The sequence below is a fragment of the Argiope bruennichi genome, chromosome 2, assembly GCF_947563725.1.
Source record: "Argiope bruennichi chromosome 2, qqArgBrue1.1, whole genome shotgun sequence".
In the NCBI taxonomy this organism is placed as follows: domain Eukaryota; kingdom Metazoa; phylum Arthropoda; class Arachnida; order Araneae; family Araneidae; genus Argiope; species Argiope bruennichi.
Window position 1 is genome coordinate 75,595,477 of NC_079152.1, and position 20,957 is coordinate 75,616,433.

At 29.6% G+C, this 20,957-nt stretch overlaps 1 protein-coding gene across 1 annotated transcript in view; it reads right to left on the minus strand.

Annotated features, from left to right (window-relative positions):
• Positions 1-20,957, minus strand: part of LOC129962042 (uncharacterized) — a 36,016-nt gene that overhangs the window by 14,063 nt on the left and 996 nt on the right. Inside the window, exons 2-9 of the mRNA XM_056075730.1 lie at positions 16,102-16,178; positions 13,988-14,309; positions 11,423-11,623; positions 10,022-10,177; positions 9,658-9,767; positions 6,329-6,426; positions 4,083-4,263; positions 3,128-3,255 (exon numbers count right to left, since the gene is read on the minus strand). Of these exons, the coding sequence (XP_055931705.1) occupies positions 3,128-3,255; positions 4,083-4,263; positions 6,329-6,426; positions 9,658-9,767; positions 10,022-10,177; positions 11,423-11,623; positions 13,988-14,309; positions 16,102-16,178 (1,273 nt within the window). The remainder of the gene's footprint in view (positions 1-3,127; positions 3,256-4,082; positions 4,264-6,328; positions 6,427-9,657; positions 9,768-10,021; positions 10,178-11,422; positions 11,624-13,987; positions 14,310-16,101; positions 16,179-20,957) is intronic.

Here is a 20,957-nt window from a genome sequence, read left to right on the forward strand (position 1 = left end):
CTCTTAGTTTGTTTTGATTTTTGCATTAGTAATATTATTTCTTAGCTTGTAAAGGAGCATTTATTATTACCCATGGTTTGAAAATTTGAATTTCATTTGATATTATTTAGATATTGGATCTGACTTTTTTTTAAATGCAGACTCCATCTTGAATGATAGAATTGAGACTTTAGCACTAAAAGACCATTTCATTCTACATTCGTATTACATAATCCCGCAGAATATTTGCTGTGACCTGTGAAAACCTGTCTTATCGAGGGCAAACGCTTTTTATATAATATGGAAGTTAGACAAAATTAAGGTTGAAAATTACGATACTCATCTTAAAATACCTCTCGAGGAATTTTTTTCATATAATTTTTGGATTGTCATAATTTTTCGGTTTGAAATTAGGTTTATCAAGAATCACATGGTTAACTTTTCGGCTTGAAGCATGAATATTCAAACTGTTTATTTATCTTTAATGCAAAAATATAATTTCAGAAATGGATTTTTTAAAACTTTTTTGCTTATTCACGCATTTAATTTGAGATGGATTTTTATAACTTACTATGAAAGTACATCAGAATTAGTTATTTAATAATGGTAGGAATCTTATCCGGCGAAATCTAAAGTATAAGGATGAGAAGCTTCTGATATGGTGGTTGGTTCTTGCTTCCCTGTTTGTAGTGCTCCCTTTGGGTCTATCGCCGATAGGGAGTTTTACGTCTGAGAAGTCAGTCATGTACTGATCGTGATGGTTTTCATAAGTCGATAATATTTCTAAATTACGAATTTCAAAGCAAGTGGGGTAATTATTTGCACCTATAACAGAGTGGGGTAATTCTGTGTACCAGTAACAGAGTAGCGTAATTCTTTGTACCAGTATGAAGTCTAAATGTATTGCATTTGTTTTTTATCATATACATTCGAGTTAGAAATTCAGATCTCTACGTCTGAAATGATGAATCACTACGTCTTGAGTATGTATTTTGATGAATCTTTACGTATGAAAGGATGAATCTCTACTTATTTTGATAATCTGTACGTCTGAAATTTTTCTTATCCAGAAAAAAATTTATTTAGAATCAATCAAGATTGTTCATTGCTCTGTCTGTGAACATGGTAATAAAAAAATATACCCAGCTAGATAATTCTAAATTTGGTACGCTATTTTTACATCAAAATTGAACTTTTATACTAAAATTTGAATGAAATCCGTCAATGGAAAATACTCTTAACCGTTCTTCATGTATTTAAAACCATCTTTTGTAACATTATATATACGAAAAATTCGTAAAAAATATTTTATCAAAGTTTATAATTTTTCAATTTTTCTTTTTTACGAACTTTAATCTTTGCGGCACCTCAAGTTGTAATGGTTATTACAACCAAATTTAAAAAAATCTTTTTTTTTGAATTTAAAAGGCATCTTTCCCCTACTATTACCAAGCTAAAATCTAAACAAATTTTTTAATGGCACATTTTAAAATTTGTCAATTTTTTCAATTTTTACAAACTTTTTTTTGGCACTTTAGATTAATGTAATATTGTAACCAAAATTTTCAAAAATTTTATTCAACTTAAAAGGCAATTTACTCATTATTACCACACTAAAATCTAAAAATAAACATTTTCGCTTTACCCTAATATACATGTGGACTTGAAAACGCAAAGAATTAATTAGATGCAATTCGGCTTATGATTTTTATCATGAAAATTATAAATTTTTATCAAATTTTGTCGTTCTATATGTTTATGGCAATTTGAGATATTTGGATATATGCATATGCAATATCTCAAAAATGCAGCTACGTAGACATATGCAATTTAGTGTCTGGTCTGAGACTAAAATTGCAGGTCTGCTTGGAATTTTTATCTCAATCGATCAAAAGGAAGACTTCCAAAACGCATATGGTGTTTTTCCTTTACTAGAAGACGTGACCGTCTAGACTGGCTCTTAAAAAATAAGTAGTTTTTCTAAAAAAAGAAAAAAACATTCTAATCATAAGAAGAAAGCTAAAAAAAATTCAGATTTCTTTTTAAAATTAAGCTTGATTATCATTTTTGAGTCATTGATCCACGCTATTGCAGTTGTGAAATAAACATAATGTATTTGTCAAAATAAATTAGAAAGGTGCTCAAGTTTTATTTATTGCTTTATACTTAGTTAAAACAATTAAACGCATGTAAAATAAGAGGTTTCTCAAAATTCAAAGTAGCCTCAAAAAGTGGTTGATCTATCTGACTTAAGAAAGAGTGATTCGTTTAATAAAAACAATTGAACACGCAATAGTGGCTAATTTTGAGTCGGCTTTTTAATTCAAACATTTGTAAAAACAAAAACATTAGGGATGTAAAACAAATCCAATGAATTCCAAATTCGTGCATAAATGAATATAATTTTTCCTGTTATTTTAATGCCTAATAACAATCGAAATAAATAAACTGAATAAAATATTTCTAAAAGCGGGTTTAAATCAGTGCATTAAAGAAGATTTTTTTTTTTCATTATTTTCTACTTTTCAGTTTATAATTTTTAATTTATAATAAATAATTTAAAATCTTGAAATAATTTTTTTCTTTCCGACCTTTTTATCAATTAGCACAACTTTTATGAAATCAAAATTTAATTATTAACCAAATAACTAGTTCTCCCAATTAGCACGAGATAGTATACAAGATCTCTACGAAGTTATCCGATATTCTGAATCTCAGATGATTCCCAAAATATATTGCAGCAGTATTGTAAAGCGTATTATTCTAATTGGGTAAACACTGAAAATATAAAGACAAAATGTATTGTTCTCATGCCAAATTTCAATATTCTAGTATATCAAGAAGTGAAGGAACAATTGATTTAAAACATTCATCTTCATAAAAATGGTCGTTTAGTAAAAAAGAGTGTGAAAAAATTTATTTCTAAATCTACCTAAACGCTCTACAATATAGTTACAGTTGCACAAATTGGTATTTCAGTCATTAAAATTATCATATGCAGAAACATTTTTATAGCAGTGTGATTATTTGAGCGATATGTTTCTTTATCAATTATATACTTGAGAAAAAAGTAAGAAAAGTAAAGCACGTTTTTAGGGTGGGTTTGCGAAAATATCTGCCGTAATTGATCAAATAGAATTTTACTTACATCCGAGAGAAAGGAGTATTTCTCCAGTTCCATATTAGAAGACAAATGCAACAAAGTACTGGTGCGATGGCATAAATTATAATATTAGCCCACTTTCTCTGATGAGTTTCTTCTGTGCAATGTTTTATCTGAAAGATTACTTGTTTAGAAATATGGAATAAAATACAACCTTTGTAAAGGGTGTTCCAAAATCACCATTCGTGTAGTAAAGTGTTAGCAACCCTATTAAAAAAACCATTTGATAATTGATAGTTTAGGGCTAGAAAAGAATTGAGAGTTACACGATAAAACAACATGTTTAGAAGTAATGCAAGATTGGAATTATATAAAAAAAACACAGTTTTTTTTCTTTAGATTGTTATATTTTTATTGAATTGTAAAGTGCACAGGATAGCGTTATGTATGGAGTAATACATAGGGCAAATAGCCATGGCTCTGCTGGCATATACGCACTCTTTTGTCGAAATTTTCCATGACCATTTTGCATAAATGTGACTGATCTTTGTTGATGCAGCGTTGAATTTCCACCTACAATCCACTATACTTTGTGGAATAGACCTTCGACTGCAAATAACCCAATAAAAAAGAAATCCAATGGTGTTAAATCACACGATCTAGTGAAGGGCAATTCTCATATTTTCGAATTGTAGCCGTCAGACTTTTATAATTTTTGAAATATTGTTCAACAATGAAAACACGTTGTTCTATCGTGTAATGCTCCCTTTTTACTAACCCTAAACTATCAGCTATTAAATGATTTTTTTTAATAGGATTGCCAACACTTTTCTGCACGAACAAAGGCAAATTCAAATCTTGCGTTAATTTTAGGACACACTTTATACGAAAAGAAAAATTTGTAAGTTTCAAATCAAAGTAAAAACATACATCAAATTTAAAAAGTTGACATTCTAACAATAGCGAATTATCAAATTATATAAGAAAGAAGCATGTTTACCCAATAACCTCTTTTAACTTCAGAACTGAAGCGAGAGGAATATTCTTTTAGAATGTGCCCCAACTGATTCCAAGTAAAAATGGCTTTACCATTTTTCGCATGTTGAATTTTTACCATCACATATAAAATGTCTTTCTTGCCTATGACTGCTGATACTCTGACAATATGCACCTGTGATGAGCTGCAATAGATGCATACATGTTAAGTTGGGACGTAAGTATTTATATATAATCAATAAGAAGTTGTAATGAAAGTATATTACAAGAATTTCATACAAGACAGCTATTTCTAATAGTTTCCCGTTTGTGTAGCCCTTTTAATATATTATCAAAACTGTATCCTATTCATTTTTTTTACTTTCTCGCTTCTATAAACTAAAAAAAACATTTTCAAACTATTCATCTTTAAGATTTTGATGAAATTCTTCTAATATCTTTGATCTGTTCTTTAAATCTTCCTTTTTGAAATTCAGTCGGCATGTATTTTTTTAATACAGCTAGAAAATACAAAAAGTTTTAATGTCTAAATTATGACATTTTGGGTAAAATTTGTCTGTCTAAGCATTTGTGAGCATGTAAACACGATAACTCAAAAAAAAAAAAAAAAATTAAGATATGAATAGATAAAATTTGTCGATGATTTTATTCATCAGAAATATTTTATATCAAATTTTGAGTATATTAATTGTACAATGCGTGTATGTGAATATAATAATTGAAAAACACAACGTTTTGGTAAGGAAATGTGCCGGATCCTGCATTGTTCTCTTCATCTGACCAAGGTTCAGATTTATGAGGCTCGATAATAGCCTTCGTTCTGCTTTAAAAAGAAAACGTTAATATAACTAATTAAAGTGGGGATCTTGGAGTGCTTATTACTTAAAAATTGAATAACTTAATGGAAAAATATGATAGTGAAGCCTAATATCTGAGCTTAATTGGACATTTTAAAAATCAGGTGGTTTCTTTTTCGTTTGTTATTTGTAATTATGATAAAAGGGAGCTTAATTTATAGTACATATTGCTGTTATAATCATGGATGTAACGATCAACCGGTTGTACTGATCAAAATAGCGTGGAATAGATCCTGGTATTTAAATACATAGGGAATCCTCCGGTTCTTGTGGTCATAACTCTCTTGTATTATTCAGTATCGATATCCAGGCGATACGGCATTAAGTCTTTATTATAACTAATCAAGAGGATAATTTTGATTCATTGAAAAATTAGCATATATTTTTGAAGAAAATTTTGCGCTGGTTTGGTTTAACGCTGGCATAAATTAGGGGACAGCTAAAAATTATTACAGAAGGAACAATTTGTCATTCATGAATACAACATGAGGATAATAACGATGAGAAGGAACTAGAAGAAAAACCACCATCAGTCCACGAAACTGCATCGACAAAGATTAGTCCAATACGAACTGAATAATACGAATGATGTTGTATAGTCTGTTTTTTTATGTTGTCCTTGTATTTTTATAGAATAGAATAATTTTTAAAGCATTCTGGATATTTATCCTTTTCGCTTGGATCGAAAGGCATCCACTACATCAGATATTTTCTGTTTCGTTTATAAATCCAAGTAAAAATTTTTTTTATCATTGAAAATATATGAAAAAAAGTATATACGTTGAAAATTTTATGCATTGGAAATATATACATTGAAAGTTTAATCGTTCATTTAAGTATTTTTTTATGTGTTTTGAATTTGATACTATAGATATTCAATATTTCCCACTTTCTGGATTAGGAAATATAAAATAAAATATTTTTAAAAACTCCCCATCCCCCCTTTTAGAACACGAGTAACTTTAAAATCGATTTTGTAAAGTAGGATTCTGAAAAAAAAATTTTTAAGTATTTTTTTTAGTTTTGCATTATTCAAATGATGAAGAAAATTGTTAGATTTTGCAATTGTATTTATTACTTTTTAACTGATTAAAGTTTTATGCATTAAAATTATTAATTCCTATTTTGCACAGACTTTGTTCCTAAGTTCTTTGTCACAGAAAATACTTTATATGAATGATATGTTTTTTTTTTCATTTAAATGGATTTTATAAAAATTATTCAGTTTAAAAAAAAAATTAACTGAAGAGCATGACACCTTTCTCTTTATTTTTCCTTAAACTAAAAAAAGTTCATTTAATACTTCTTGAAATGTTTGCATGATGCATATAGATATAAATGGAAGCAAAATAATAATTTAAAGAACTAGAAACAAGAACACCTAAACACTTACTCAATTTTCAAATTCTTGCTATTATTATATGCATACTCTGTACCTAAGCTTGCCAATCTCTCTCGAAATTCCCCGAATGAATCTTCGGAATTGTTTAACTGAAAAAAAGAAAGACATCTAATGATGAAATGCAAAAGCAAACGAAGAAACTTTCTTTTATTTAACGATAATTAATTTAGTGGAAGTAATGATTGATATTCGCTGAAAAGTATTCAGGAATTTTATTTTACTAAAGTGATTATGTTCTTTCCTTATAATGTGAATTGTGATTCTAAACCTCTTTCAAGATTATCCAGTGCGAATTAGCATAGAATCTGATCAGAAAATGGAAAAGAATGATTGAATTATCGCACATTTAGATTTAAGGTCAGGCGCTGTAATAGGGACCGACGATTACATTGGGTTACGGAGTTCCACCCCAATACCGTGCACGAAGCACATCGTTGGTTGAGATGGTGGACCGACGATTACAGTAAGCACTCTTGAGACTGCTGCGAAGTGGAATGCATTTGCTTTAGTTAAGACTCTTAAAGGAATGGAGAAGAACACTTTTTATCTTTTATTTTTCGTAGTGTTATTTGGTAATATCTGCTAACTTTAATTGCAGCTGCTTAAAAAAATAGCGAAACCAAAACTTCCATATTTTAATTATTTCTTCTATATACGGGTTCAAAGCAAGTAGGCTGCTAAGCTACATTTTTTTTTTTAGATTTATCAGACACAGCAAATACAGTAGATGTCGTTTAATGCGATATTATCTCGAGATTTAGGGACTTTGATAACATTAACAGACTGATAATTATAAGCAAATTGAGTAAAATCAATGCATTTTTACTATGTCAAGGGGAAAAATACTTATCTCAGTATTCACGGATGTTTATTTACCGATAATTATTCCTTAACGGTTCACTTATATATTGACTTTACTTTTGTTTTCAAAATTTATTCAATGATTCTTACACAAGATTTGAAAATATCAAGTATTTGACATTCCAGCATTTGTTGGAGGGTTATCTTCAACAAATTTGTATCTGTCACAACCAACAGAGTTACTCTATGTTTTATTGTTTGATATTACTCACAAAAAGCTCACGTTTTTTCGAAATTTTGCAAAGAAGAGGATATGAAATTTTCAATTACGACGCAGAATTGAGTTGACTTATTTTCGAAAAGTTTTACGCCTGATAAAAGTTCCAATTTTGTCTTTAAAACTTAAATCAGTTCTTTGCCATTGTAATGCATTCGCAGGCGATGGCATTTTATGGATGTTTGACTGATTTCAAACCAGTTCTGGCAGCCGAGCTGCTCGTCGAAACAAATCTAGACCTCTCTAATCTATACGAAAGAATGTGAACCCTCTCCCATTAGAAAGATGACTATGAAGTATTTTCTTACAAATGGCGCAAGAAATTCCATTACCGTTAATTCTGGCTGAAAATTAAAACTTGTCAAATTTTCCTTTCGAATCAATAACGTTAAATGAAGTAGTGATCACATTAAAAGAATATTTTTTTTTGCACATTTGAATACTTCAGTCCGAGACCAGAGAGTTTTGATTATATAAAGCTAATTATAACATTAACATTGATCACATTAAGCAGCGTCCATTGTTCTAGAGCTTTCAATCTTCTGTTTTGGGTTTATCTTAAGAACAAAGTTAGATTTCGCAATTACTCCTGATAAATTTCATTCTGGAATGATCTGGAAAGGGTTCTTAAAGTAAAAAAAAAATATTTTTAATGTAATTCAAATAAATTATTCTATCATAGAAAGCAGTTTTAACTGTAGAAAGACGCCAATGAACCGTCCGACCTACAGCGTTTATTCTTTCATATCAAATTAAAAACGGGCTTCCTTTAATGCTATTTACAGTTATATTACCTTTTTAGATATGAAAATTTGTTATTAATCATGATTTAAAACCTGTCAGGCATAACAAACAAAGAAACTGATGTGGAAGAGGGATACGTGTTACTGATGGAATAATTTCAAGATGAGGAATCTGACACTTTCCTACAAGAAATAGAAGCTGTGGAGGTAGAGGAAATAATTTATCTGGGATGATTTATTGTTGATATTTTCCAAATGTGTGTATTTTGACTGATGATTTTTGTAGTAGCAGAATGAAGAAATGTTATTTCTAAATTTGCGAGAGGTTTAAGGAACAACAATTTGCCTAAATTAAAGTTAAGATAAAAAGTAGACTCCCAGATTCTATCTTTGAAATAGATGCAAGGAATATAGAATTTATTTTTTCAGATAGTGTAAAAATTAATAAAAATTGTTCCAGAAAGCGGATTGATTAGACTGACTATTTGAGCAGATATCCTACTTTCTACTATTAGACTGAGTACTGTTTCCTGATTTTTATATACATTTCCTATCACTTTTTTTCCCTTTTCCTTATTTACAAAATATCTGTATGTAATATATAAATTGAAAGCTCAATGATTAAACTTCTTCATCTACAAAGTACCAGTCCAGAAGAAAAGCGGTTATGTGAAATGTTAGTTCCGTAACAATTTTGGCGCTAAAGTTTTGAGAACTCATATACTGTAAAAACAAATCCAACCGCTTAAACTTTATTTCATTTAATTTTAAACATTTCTTTCATCTTCTATTAATAAAATTACAAAAGGAAAAATAACCGCTTCATATCTTTCCCTTTTCGCTGACATCCATCCCAAACTGATCAGGATTAGCCTATGTTTTAGGAATGACGTGACGTAATAGCAGATCCTGTAAAACATTTATTCATATTCTTTTTAAGCTGTCATCCATATTTTCGTCTGAGTATAAAAAATACCCAAACTGTATATTTTTCTTAAAAAAAAAGTTTTTTTTAAAATTATTATTATTATTATGTGAGAACATGATGTTGTTTTGGTTTGAGGTTTTTTAAACTCGAAATTGCGTAGGCAATGAATATTGAAGCTTTGAATAGCATAGGAATGAATAAAGCATAAATAGCAATTTTCATCATCATCGTCTTTTAATCGCATATATTTTTTTACCTGCTTTTACCAGTATTGCATTATTATTATGTATGCTTCTTTGAAAGTATATGCATTTTTAAAAGGTTGACCTGCTTTTACCAGTATTGCATTATTATTATGCATGCTTCTTTGACAGCAGATGTGTTTTTAAAAGGTTGACGTAGAACTATGACATCTTTAAATTAATTAAGGCAAATAATGACTTAAAAATAATAATGTTCTCACATAATAACTTGAAATTTGCGATCGTAGATTTAATTTTAATTTTTATTATCATATTATTATTATTATTTTACAATATTGGAAGAAAACCATTCTGGATAGAAAACTAACCTCATTCAGAGCTGCACTGATATTGTGAATGCAGATAGGCATAGAATGCGATTCATCTACTACTATCCCAGGATCAATAATTGTATCTTCGTCTCTGGTTATTCTTGTACCTGTTATAAAATTTTAAAAAAGTTAGGAGTTTCCCCCAAAACTTTTTTGTGATTCAAAAGAAATGTTAGTAAACTTTCCAATGTAGGAAAATTAGCTATAAAGACTCTAATTATAATTTGCTATATAAATCTGCATCAAATTAGCTGGAACATTTTTTCACTAATCAATAATTTTCAAATTTTAGTTTACGTCAAAATTATCCTAATAATCTGTAACTTTAAAATATATGTTTAAAGTTGCACGAAATTATTACCATTATGCTTCCAAATGATTTCGAAACCACTATAACGAGATCTAGTTGAGGCAGCTACAAACACGATATAAGCATTTTCATCATTGATTTTGATCTTTTTCTTTGATTGTGAACTGGAAATAAACAATGGCGGTGGCCCCTGAAATACTTCTTTTCCTATACAGATCAAAATGTATAAAAGGTTATCAGACAATGTAATATAGCTTTTATATACAATGTAATATATTTTTGTATAATAACATCTTAGTTCCAAATGAAGATGCTTACTTTAGATTTTTTTTAACTGTTGTGAAGAGGGGACTTATTGGTAAAACCTCGGCTTTTGTCTAGCGGTTCCAAATTTGAGATTTGATTCCATCAAAGATTCTTTTAAATACTTTTGCCTAGTACACGATAAATTTGATCTCGACTGCCTTATGTGGTTTAGAAGTTTGGAAAATAGGAAAGATGATGTCTCATATATAGTCTTCGTCATTTACTTATCATTCAAAATGATGAGTTTCAGCTTCCATTAATGCTAATTTATTCTGAGTTGCTACATTCATGTCTAGATTGAAGATATAGGTGGGGCACTGGAAAGAGATGTTATAGAGAAATGAGTTTTTAATCTGAGGTGGAACAACATTTTCAAATTTCCATACCATGATAAGGTCGAGGCATTCGACTTCAAAAATTGATTTAGCTGACATATAGCCCGCATTCATAGTGGATCTATGATGGAATCAAACAATTTCCCCAGTTCTAATAACTTAATTCGAAGCATCTGTAAAAGCTATGTTGGAAACTCTAAATTAAAAAATAAATGCATTGTTTGGTATGCATTGCTTTAAATTTAATGTGAGATCCTTATCCCTTATAGGGACAAATTTTATTTTTATTAAGGTGTCAATACTCAAAGATAAAGCAATTTAGAATTTTTATTAGTCCATAAAATTGTATTTTTAATGGCAATTATAGCAAGGCGACCTACCACAAATTCCTTAATAATAAATCTAATTAATTTGTTTTCAGGATTCTCATTACATATCTTGAAGCTTATATTTTCCATTTGCTTTTACTCTTCAATAATTTTTTTTGTATGTTGGATTTCTCTTCCAAATACTTATAAAATCAAGGAAAATCAAGGTTTTATGTCATGCTGATTTTAGTTAAAGTTTCAGGAATTACTCAATAAAATTCGATTATCCTTACTGACGTTAGCGAGCGATACCCCCTAGCTAAGTTATAAACAGTTTGCCGCAGTTGGTTAAATTTTTCTCTGGAAAATACTCCAAATTAGAACAGTGCACTGAACTGGATATGAAATATATTAAAATGTAGTTACTTCCCTATCTTATAATTGATTTTATTATGGCATTGAATAATAATTTCTGCCAAACATCATAACGTTTTAAAACTTACCTGCTCCAACCAATAAATATTCTCCCATTCCTTCGTCTATCTGGAGCTTATTCACAATTAGGTGAATGCTACTGACATTCATAACTTCCGATTTCAGGATCTGAAACACGTAGACGCTATTCGGTCTGTATCCTCTTCCTTCCATTGAGATCCAAGGAGATATTTTCCCTTCTCTGTCGCTTGAATCATTTCTGTATTCCTCTAAAAGGATTCAACTTGCTGGATTATAAACAAGAATATCGTGTACGTTTTAAAAGTTTGATATTCTATAATTTGATATGCCAACATTCTGCAGTGTTTGAGAAATTTAATTATTTTAAATGTAGGAAAAGTGAACTCCTAGATTCATGTCATAATTTCTAAGTAAAAATAAATAATTTAAGTTAAATGTTTTTCAAATGAAGGTTTCATTTTTTCTTATCTTTATTTAACTTGACTTATTTCTTATTTGTAATCTATTTTTCAATCATTTCTTAATTAATTAGAATTTTGAAATGTGCATTTATGCAATGATACTACAGGATTTTATTATTTTCAGAATTTAGTCATCAATTCATCCATCCATTAAAAAAAATCATAATTTCATAATGGTAGTGAGTTTAGGAATTTTTTAAATCATAATCCACAAAAGACCAGAAAGTAGAAAATATTTGAAAGAAAGCCTTTTTATTTCTTGGTATATTGATAAAAATGCGCTTTTTTAGAATTGTTTTTATTAAATGCATTACTTTTAGGTTTACACCATTACAAAATTATTTACTAATTTATTAACTAATTACCAATTACATTATTATTATTATTAACAAAATTATTTACTTTTTTACTAATTTGTTGTTTTTAATATTTTGTCATTGTCATTGAACATTTTGTCGTTGACAGTGCACATTGAAAAACTATGAAATACAAGATTAAGGGAATACTAATGTCTTCTAGCACAATAGCAGAAATAATAACAAGCGAAGAGCATATAGCTTCAGACTGCAACTTCTTTGAGCACTTACTTTCACTTCATAAAATTGCTATATTTTGAACTAGTTTTTGGTGATTTGTTTTTCGACGGGATTAATATTGCTGAAAATTTCAATAGTTTCCTCATCAAAATATTTTTAAATTTCTAATTTTGGTAGACATATAACCCGTTATTTCAAAAGCCTTACATGATTCTATTCATTGTGCCTCGCACATTACAATATTGTTACGAACCTGTGATGCGGCTTCCCAGCATAGCTGGTTCCATAGGAGGTCCCAGAGCTTGGCGACAAACTTGGCAATCATTTGGCGATTTTGGCGCCAAAATAGATTATACGCGAAACATCGAGAATTTTCCCGATCCGTCGATTAGGAACGGAGATACGCCTCGAACGTTCCTGATTGGATGAGAGGCGTCTAGCCCCGCTTCCTGAGACCTATAAAAGGAAGCAGCCGCAGCTGCGGTCAGTCGTGAACCGGGAAGGTGAATTGAGAAGAAGTCGGAAGCGGCAGAGCAGAGTAGAGTGAACCAGAGTCGTCGCCGTGAATTGGGTTGTGACCCAGTGGAGTCGGAGAGTAGTCGGAAACGACGATAAAGAACTGGCCTTCCAGGGATAAGCGGAGCAGCGACGGAGTGAAGCTAGCGCTGAACTAAGCTGTGTTCTACTGTCTGCAGTAGAGTCTGTTGTATGCTGCACGTCTCGGCTGAAGATAATCGTCTTCTGTGCTGTATATAGTTGTCGTCTTTGTGCTGTCCTGTGTGTCTTCGTGTAAATAAACGTCGTTGTTTTATTTTCTACTACCGCCTGGTGATTGAGCGTTCTTCACACCATATAACTTCCACTATCCAAACGAACCCCGGAAATTTCGTAACAATATTTTTTTCTGTCTACATCTTTATGCATTTAATTACATCACAAGGAAAAGCTGCAGTATTTTCAACTGGATGCAATTTAAAATTTTTCCACCATTGCCTGATTCACGACATAAACCTTAATTATGACCATTACGAGAATGAGCTACCCTTGTCAATGTTGGGACTTGCCTCCTATGGGTGGGTTGTACCGGGTCTTTTCATGGTCCTTAGAACTCAATTGTAGTTAACGCCACACTGACCTAATTGAGTGTGCCTTCAGTAAGGACGATTGTAGTTCTGTAATTATATTGCACCATTTTTGTTGATGGATCTATCATATATATTACTTATTATGGGATCATTTATATAGTTATATTACTTTGCTAGTATAAATTAGAATTTTAATAATATATGCCGCATTATTTATCTAGTGTATTCAATTTTTTTTATCTGACTTACAGATAAAGAGCATTTTATACCAGTCACTCTATACGTACGAGATTCTATAATTCGTTGTAAAAATGACTTTCCCTTAAAATTTTTCTAAGGATTTTTGAATCATTCTGTATATATGTATATGCGATCAAACATGATTTAATATGAAGATATAAACTGTGTTGGTTAATGGAGTATACATTTGAAATTATCCTTTTTTCACATTCAAACTTTTTCCATTCACAAAAGAAAAAGTTAAAATTCTACTTTTTCTTTATAAAAAATTCAAAAAAAAGCATACTTACTGAATTCTACTTCTTCATAAAAGAAATTTAGAACACAATTTGACCAGTTACCGGTTACTTCCACGTTGATAATTAAATCTGCTGTTCGGCTGTAATATATCGTGTCATCGGTTGAAGTGTCATTCTCTAAATCGATGTTCCACTGATTGACAACAATCAGTGATTTGGTTCCATCCGTTAAAGTTGTGAATTCTTTGAGAAGTACTTGAATCACTCTTTGATCCCCACTTTTGGAATTCGTAAGGTTATTAAAATCAGTGAAAACAGATTTGATCTTGATAATGCTGGATTCATTAAGGTACTTGATTTGGTATGTGTAAATCTAGAGTGAAAATAAAATAATTCTTTTAAACATATTTATCATATTCTTAAAAGGTTCAGTACTATTATAATATTTTAAAAAACTTAAAACTGATAAAATATAAAATTGATAATTGATTTTTTAAAACTTAAAACTGATAAAATATAAAATTGATAATTGTAATTGATTTTAAAAAGGTTAAAATTGATAAAATAATTAAAAGGCAAAATATAATTTATCAATTAACATTATAAAATATGAAGTATATTAATCAAAAACAATAAATGACTGAAATTGTGGGAATTTCACCGAAAATTACAGGAAAGTACTTGGTATGTGAAGTTAATTATTATATTGCATTTACGAGTCAAATAATGTTGAAAATTCAATTTATTGTAAAATTCTTGATCAAACGACTGACTCCATTAATAAACTTTAGTTGATTCTAACCTTGTTAGATACAAAAATTTTAGGGATCTGGGAGAGTTGTGGGTCCAATTTAGAGTAAGTGGGCCAAAGACATGAAAAAAGGACAAAATAAAGATAAAACCAAATTTATAAATCAAGGTTTTAACGCGCATTCTGTCAATATAAGGTTCCAACAATAGTATTAAATAATGAAAATCGTTATGTAACTGTAATTTTAAAAACACAAAACTTGTCTCTGTAACTTTTTAATTCATATAGATACAAATAAAAAAATAAAGTGCCACCTTTAAAGATAATCAAATTTATATAAAAGAAAACATTTATCTGTAGAAAGCAACAGCCAATATTTATATCAAAATATTTCGTCTCTTGTATTTATGAAACAATGGGTCAAATTTAAAATTTTGGATTGTGGAGAAAGGCAGGCGACATTGATGACGTATTTAAGTATTTGAGCTTTGTATGAAATAAAGTTTTCGAAATCGATACAGTGGCTTTGGCTGGGGAATTCTGTCACGTTTTTCCATTTAAGGAACGTACAGTGAAATAATGCTGCTTTTTAGATTTCTCTTAAAAACAGAAATGGGAGGAAGACAGATGATCATTATCAACATATCTTCGTATAGTTGCATGAAATAAAAAAAAATAAAGAAATAGTACTAATGTTAAGATATGGATTATCGATTCATTGTTTTCTTCACTATTTTAAGTATAAAAATTAATTTCCCTTATTTTCTTTTCAAGATTTATTTTAAATCCAGAATGAAAAATCCAGAGACAAATTGGATAACTAAAACTGGACGAAGAAAGTGTTCATTATTTAAAATTTAAACTTCATTAAATAATATTAAAATTGAGCAAAGATCACCAGCGTATACGGAAGAAAAAAAGAGGCAAGAAAATTCGACATGATTTATTGTTCTCAAATATTAGATTCAGGACATTGCCAAAAAATTTCTTAAGTAATAAAATGTTCGGCTTATGTAGAATATTGGTTTTGAAATCCATTTCACGACTTTAACATCAAAGAGACATTAATTGATTCAGAAAGGAATTTAGACGGCTGTCGACTATAATATTTCTTTATCTAGCAAATATTTTTTCCAGTAAAGATTAGAACCAATAGTTTGAAGACAGATTATTATTTTGTACTTAATGCGTATTATCAAATAGTTTTTTATACTTAGCTCAAAAAGGAAAAAAAGCAACATTAAGTAAACTAATAATATAAAATATTGGCTAAGGAGATAAATAAGAAATTAGAAAAAAAAAATTATTATTTTTCCAGAAAATAGGTTTGAAATTCGTTGCCTTCTAACTGCTGGTTCAATTAAAATTGTTTTCATTACTTAGGATTTATTTAAACATCTAGAATTTTACTTACATCACAATTCTGTTCAAAATTTATACTAAAAGATCCAGTCTGAGTTCCATTATGAATGGGTATATACGTGCAGTTGCCTGAAAATGAATAGTATTTTTGAAAAGATTTTGAGAGATCAGGTTTTATTTTATTCACTTAAACACTTGTTAGGTTATTTTATTATTTCATGCAATGTCAGTTTGCAAATTTAATCCCAATATATATTATTTCTAAGTTTATTCGAATATCTTATGTAATGCATTCGTTTAGAAGATCACTGGTCAGAGGAAGTGCTTATTAGATTGATTGTTTATTAAAATAATATTCATTGCATCATTATGATTAGACACGACGCCACTATAGCAAAAAATACCTTTTTCATTTGAATATATTTTATATTTAATACATAAACGCAAAAAGTTTTGCAACTTTTAAAATGATTTCAATGTTTCAAGTAATTTTTTTCATATTATATCTGTGTAAATTTTTTAAATATTCAAATCTAGACTAAAATGTTTAGTATTTATTAAAAACTGAAGTATACCTTATTTCATTTCAGAAATTAAATAAATTTTCTTCTTGTTTTCTCATACATGTTTTAATTTTTATTTTCTTATTATTTAAACCATTTCATTTTAGTAATATTCTTTCAGTTACTTTCATAATCTAACTATATATTTTAAATAATTATGATTCATTATCTCAACTTTATCATTTTTTTTATCAATGTTTTGCATTTTTTGAAAGATAAAATCAAATTGCATTTTAGATAAAGTGTTGCATTCGATTATGTAGTGTTTAATTCAAAACGCTACTGATTCACAAATGCTAGGTTTTTTATTTCTAATTTCGTTAATGCATTTATAGAGATAATTTTTGGGTTTTAGTCATCTGATCGCACCTTTTAAGCTAAAGTTTTTAACACGAATTACACCGCATATTTTGAAACTTTTATTGAGCTTAACTTTTGGCTTCCATTCTTTCGTCTTAACTCAAAAATTGGGCTTCTTTCCTCCTCCTCCTTATTATTATTACTATTATTATTTGCTAATTTATTAAATGTCTTTTTCTTTCTAGTCTGAAATTAACAATGAAATGAGTTTCAAATTAAGCAAATTATCCCAATTTTCTTTTATATCTTATTTAGAGAAAAAGACGATCTTTTATATCTTATTAGATGATCTCTTTTTAATAATATAATAAATGCTGAGAAAAATGTTTTCTATATTTAGAAAATATCTGGCAAAAATAAATAAATAAATAAAAATAAAGGTGATTCGAATTTCTTGTTAAAAACATCATATAGCCTGTTAATAATTTAGGTTTGATTCGGGAATATGCTATTAATTATAAAGCAAATGATAACAAACGAGCACGTAAAATTATTATTCAGTAACTAAAATAATAAAATGCATTGTTGAAAAGCATGCGTAATTTTTTTTAACTATCCAAATTGTAGGAAAAAAATTATTCTGACATAAAACTGGTTATCACTGAAAAGTTTAATTATTTTTTTAAAGTGGTGTAAAAATAATTTTTGTGGAATGATATTTTACGAAAACAGAGAGAACAATTTCAACAGATTAATTAATTTTTAATTAAAATTTCAATCAAAATTTTGAAATAATATAAACACTACTGTAAAATCTATTTGAATAAAATGAAATAAACATTGCCATAAAATGCATAACACCTGAACTCTTTTGATGTGTAAGTGTTTACGTATTCATTAAGTTAAATTTTAATCAGAAATTGAAAATTTGTCATAGCTGCGGTAATTTTCAAAAAGACGAACTGTCATGCTAGTTGTTGAAAATATGGAAGACTGTGTTTATCAAGCTATCATATCATAAAAATTTAATAATATTAGTTGCTATGTTATAATAAGTACAGTGGCTCAAAAAATTGAGAGTATACCTTAATTTTACTTGATAAATCCGACTTTCAGTATAATTAACACATTACCGAAAAGTGCAAACATGTTCTTATTTTTACGCATAGCAAATGGTTTAATTTAAAGTAAAAACAAAGAACAATCAACAAAAACTTCTAAATTGAAAAGTTTCAGCAGCATTTTAAATAAAGGTACGTAGAATTTTGCCTCAAAAAATTGAGAATACACCAATGAAATTCTTGCAATATCACACATAGAAACAAAGTGTCATTATTAAGTTGCATGTCTTTTGGATCTTATAAGGGCCTCTAAACGTCATGGTACCGATTCGACCAATTTTTAGTGGTAACTGGAGATATTTTACTCCATTCTTCTTGCAACACTTGTTTTAAATGCGTTTTGTTTCTAATTTTGTGTTTTTGAATCACTTTTTCGAGAATGGTCCACGAATATTCAATGGCATTGATGTCGGGATACTGTGGTGATGTGTGTAACTGCTGTTTACAATAAAAAGACACCACATTTTGACGTTACATTCTGTTTGGAGTCGTTGTCCTGCTGGAAAATGGAATTTCCATCTAAACCCAAATTTTTAGCACTTTCCTTTAGATTGCTGCGAAGTATAACCAAGAAAACCATATCGTTTATAATGGGCATCTATAAAAATTAAATTTCCTACCCCGGATGAAGCTATGCAACCTCAAATCATGACGGAGTCACCATTATGTTTAACTGTAGGAAGTAAATTTTTTGGATCCAAAGCAGTATTAGGCTTTCTCCATACAGTACGATGGCTGTCACTGCCAAAAATGTTGAGTTTTGTTTCATTACTAAATATAGTTTTCTTTCAAAGGTTATTGGTCTTCAATTGATGAGTTTTTGCAAACTTCAAATACTTTTTCGGAATTTGCAAGGTGATGAATGGTTTCTTTCTAACAATGCGATTTTTATATCCAGTTTGTCTAATGGCATTTCGCACTGTTTCAGCACTTACGCTTTTGCCTATGATTAGAAAAGTTTCTGCAACAATTTGGATGAACCATATGGTCGCAACAATCTAAAGGAAAGTGTTAAAAATTTGAGTTTAGATGGAAATTCCATTTTTCAGCAGAACAATGACTCCAAACAGAATGCACGTAACGTCAAAATATGGTGTCTTTTTGATTGTAAACAGCAGTTATACATAACACCACAGTACTCCGACATCAATACCATTGAATATCTGTAGGCCACACTCGAAGCAGTGGTCCAAAAACACAAAATTAGAAACAAAACCCGTTTAAAACCAATGGTGCAAGAAGAATGGGGTAAAATATCTTGAGATACCACTAAAAATTGGTCGAATCGGTACCACGACGTTTACAGACTATTATAGCAACCAAAAGACATGCAACTTAACACTTTACCGACCGGTAGCGGTTCGAACATACTATGCCATTTCACCGCGCTGGGGAGCAAACGTCGATTAATCGACGGCCGGTTGGTAAGCGCTGAGAACAAAACGTCGATTAATCGACGGCCGGTTGGTAAGCGCTGAGAACAAAACGTCGATTAATCGACGGCCGGTTGGTAAGCGCTGAGAACAAAACGTCGATTAATCGACGGCCGGTTGGTAAAGTGTTAATAGTGACACTTTGTTTCTATGTGTGATATTGCAAAAATTTCATTGCTGTATTCTAAATTTTTTGAGGCAAAATTCTGCGTACCTTTATTTAAAATGCTTCTGAAAGTTTTTAATTTAGAAATTTTTAGTTGATTTTTCTTTATTTTTACTCTAAATTAAACCATTTGTTATGTGTAAAAATAAAAACATGTTTGCACTTCCCGGTAATGTGTTATTTATAATGAAAGTCGAATTTATCAAATAAAAGTAAGGTGTACTCTCAATTTTTTGAGCCACTGTAGCTATAAATAGTAAGTAAACAAGTAATGCATCAATTTGAATTATCAACAAAATTTAAAGAATGGAATTAAATAATCTAACCATTTTGCTACACTAATTTTTATGAATTTTTAGGTTTTTTTATAGAAAATTTTAAGTCGTTCAAACACTGTTTTGTTTGATCATTTGCAAGAACTAGAAGATTATTTGGTAAAATCCTAGTTTAGAGTGCCTTATATTCCACCAAGGATGCCAACAGTAAAAAGTTGCCAATCAAAATGCTTAACCATCCTGCAATACTGGGAAATAGTTCCAGTTACCCACCATTTATATTAAAATTATGAGATTTATTCATCACGATTGTTTTATCTAAGAGCGCTTCTTTTTTAACCATCATGGATCGCAATTGCTGCATCTTTTTTGAATTCTGAAATAAAGAATTTTTGTAAACCGGCTGCGTCGGTCTATACTTTAGATAATAAAATTTGAACACGCGGTATATTCGGTATCTAAAGAAAGCACCAGGGAGAATTTTTTACCTTAAAAGAACATCCTACAGCTTCGGTAGCAGCAGGAACATGATCCTAGTAGCTTTTCTAGGTCATTAAACTTAGGGATTCTGAGAATAACAAGAACAGCATAAGGCATCCTTTTCTAATAATTTAGCTACTAGTGACTGGTGGTTTTCTTAAGAAGAAATTTGAAGGAATAAATACACTCACTCGGTTAAACTGAGTCTTCATTTGCGCAGGGAGTAATTTCTATAAAAGAAACAGCAGAACTTTTCAGGTGATGCAAATGTCGTTTTGTCGGCGCCATATATAGTATATTTCAAAATATTGACTTCGAATTCGCAAATGCAGTATCCGTCATAATATATCAGATTATTCTCAACATCAGACATCAGATTTTTCAACACACACAAGCTTATCGAATAATCACGGGAAATCCAGGAAAAGAACAACAAATAATTCCATTAGAATGTTAATATGAAAAATTCTGAAATAAAGAAAAACGATTCAAAAAGCTAGAGTAGATGTTTTTAATTTCAAATTCTTCTTTCGAATTCTTGCAAAATTCGTAAACAGACGATTTTAATTA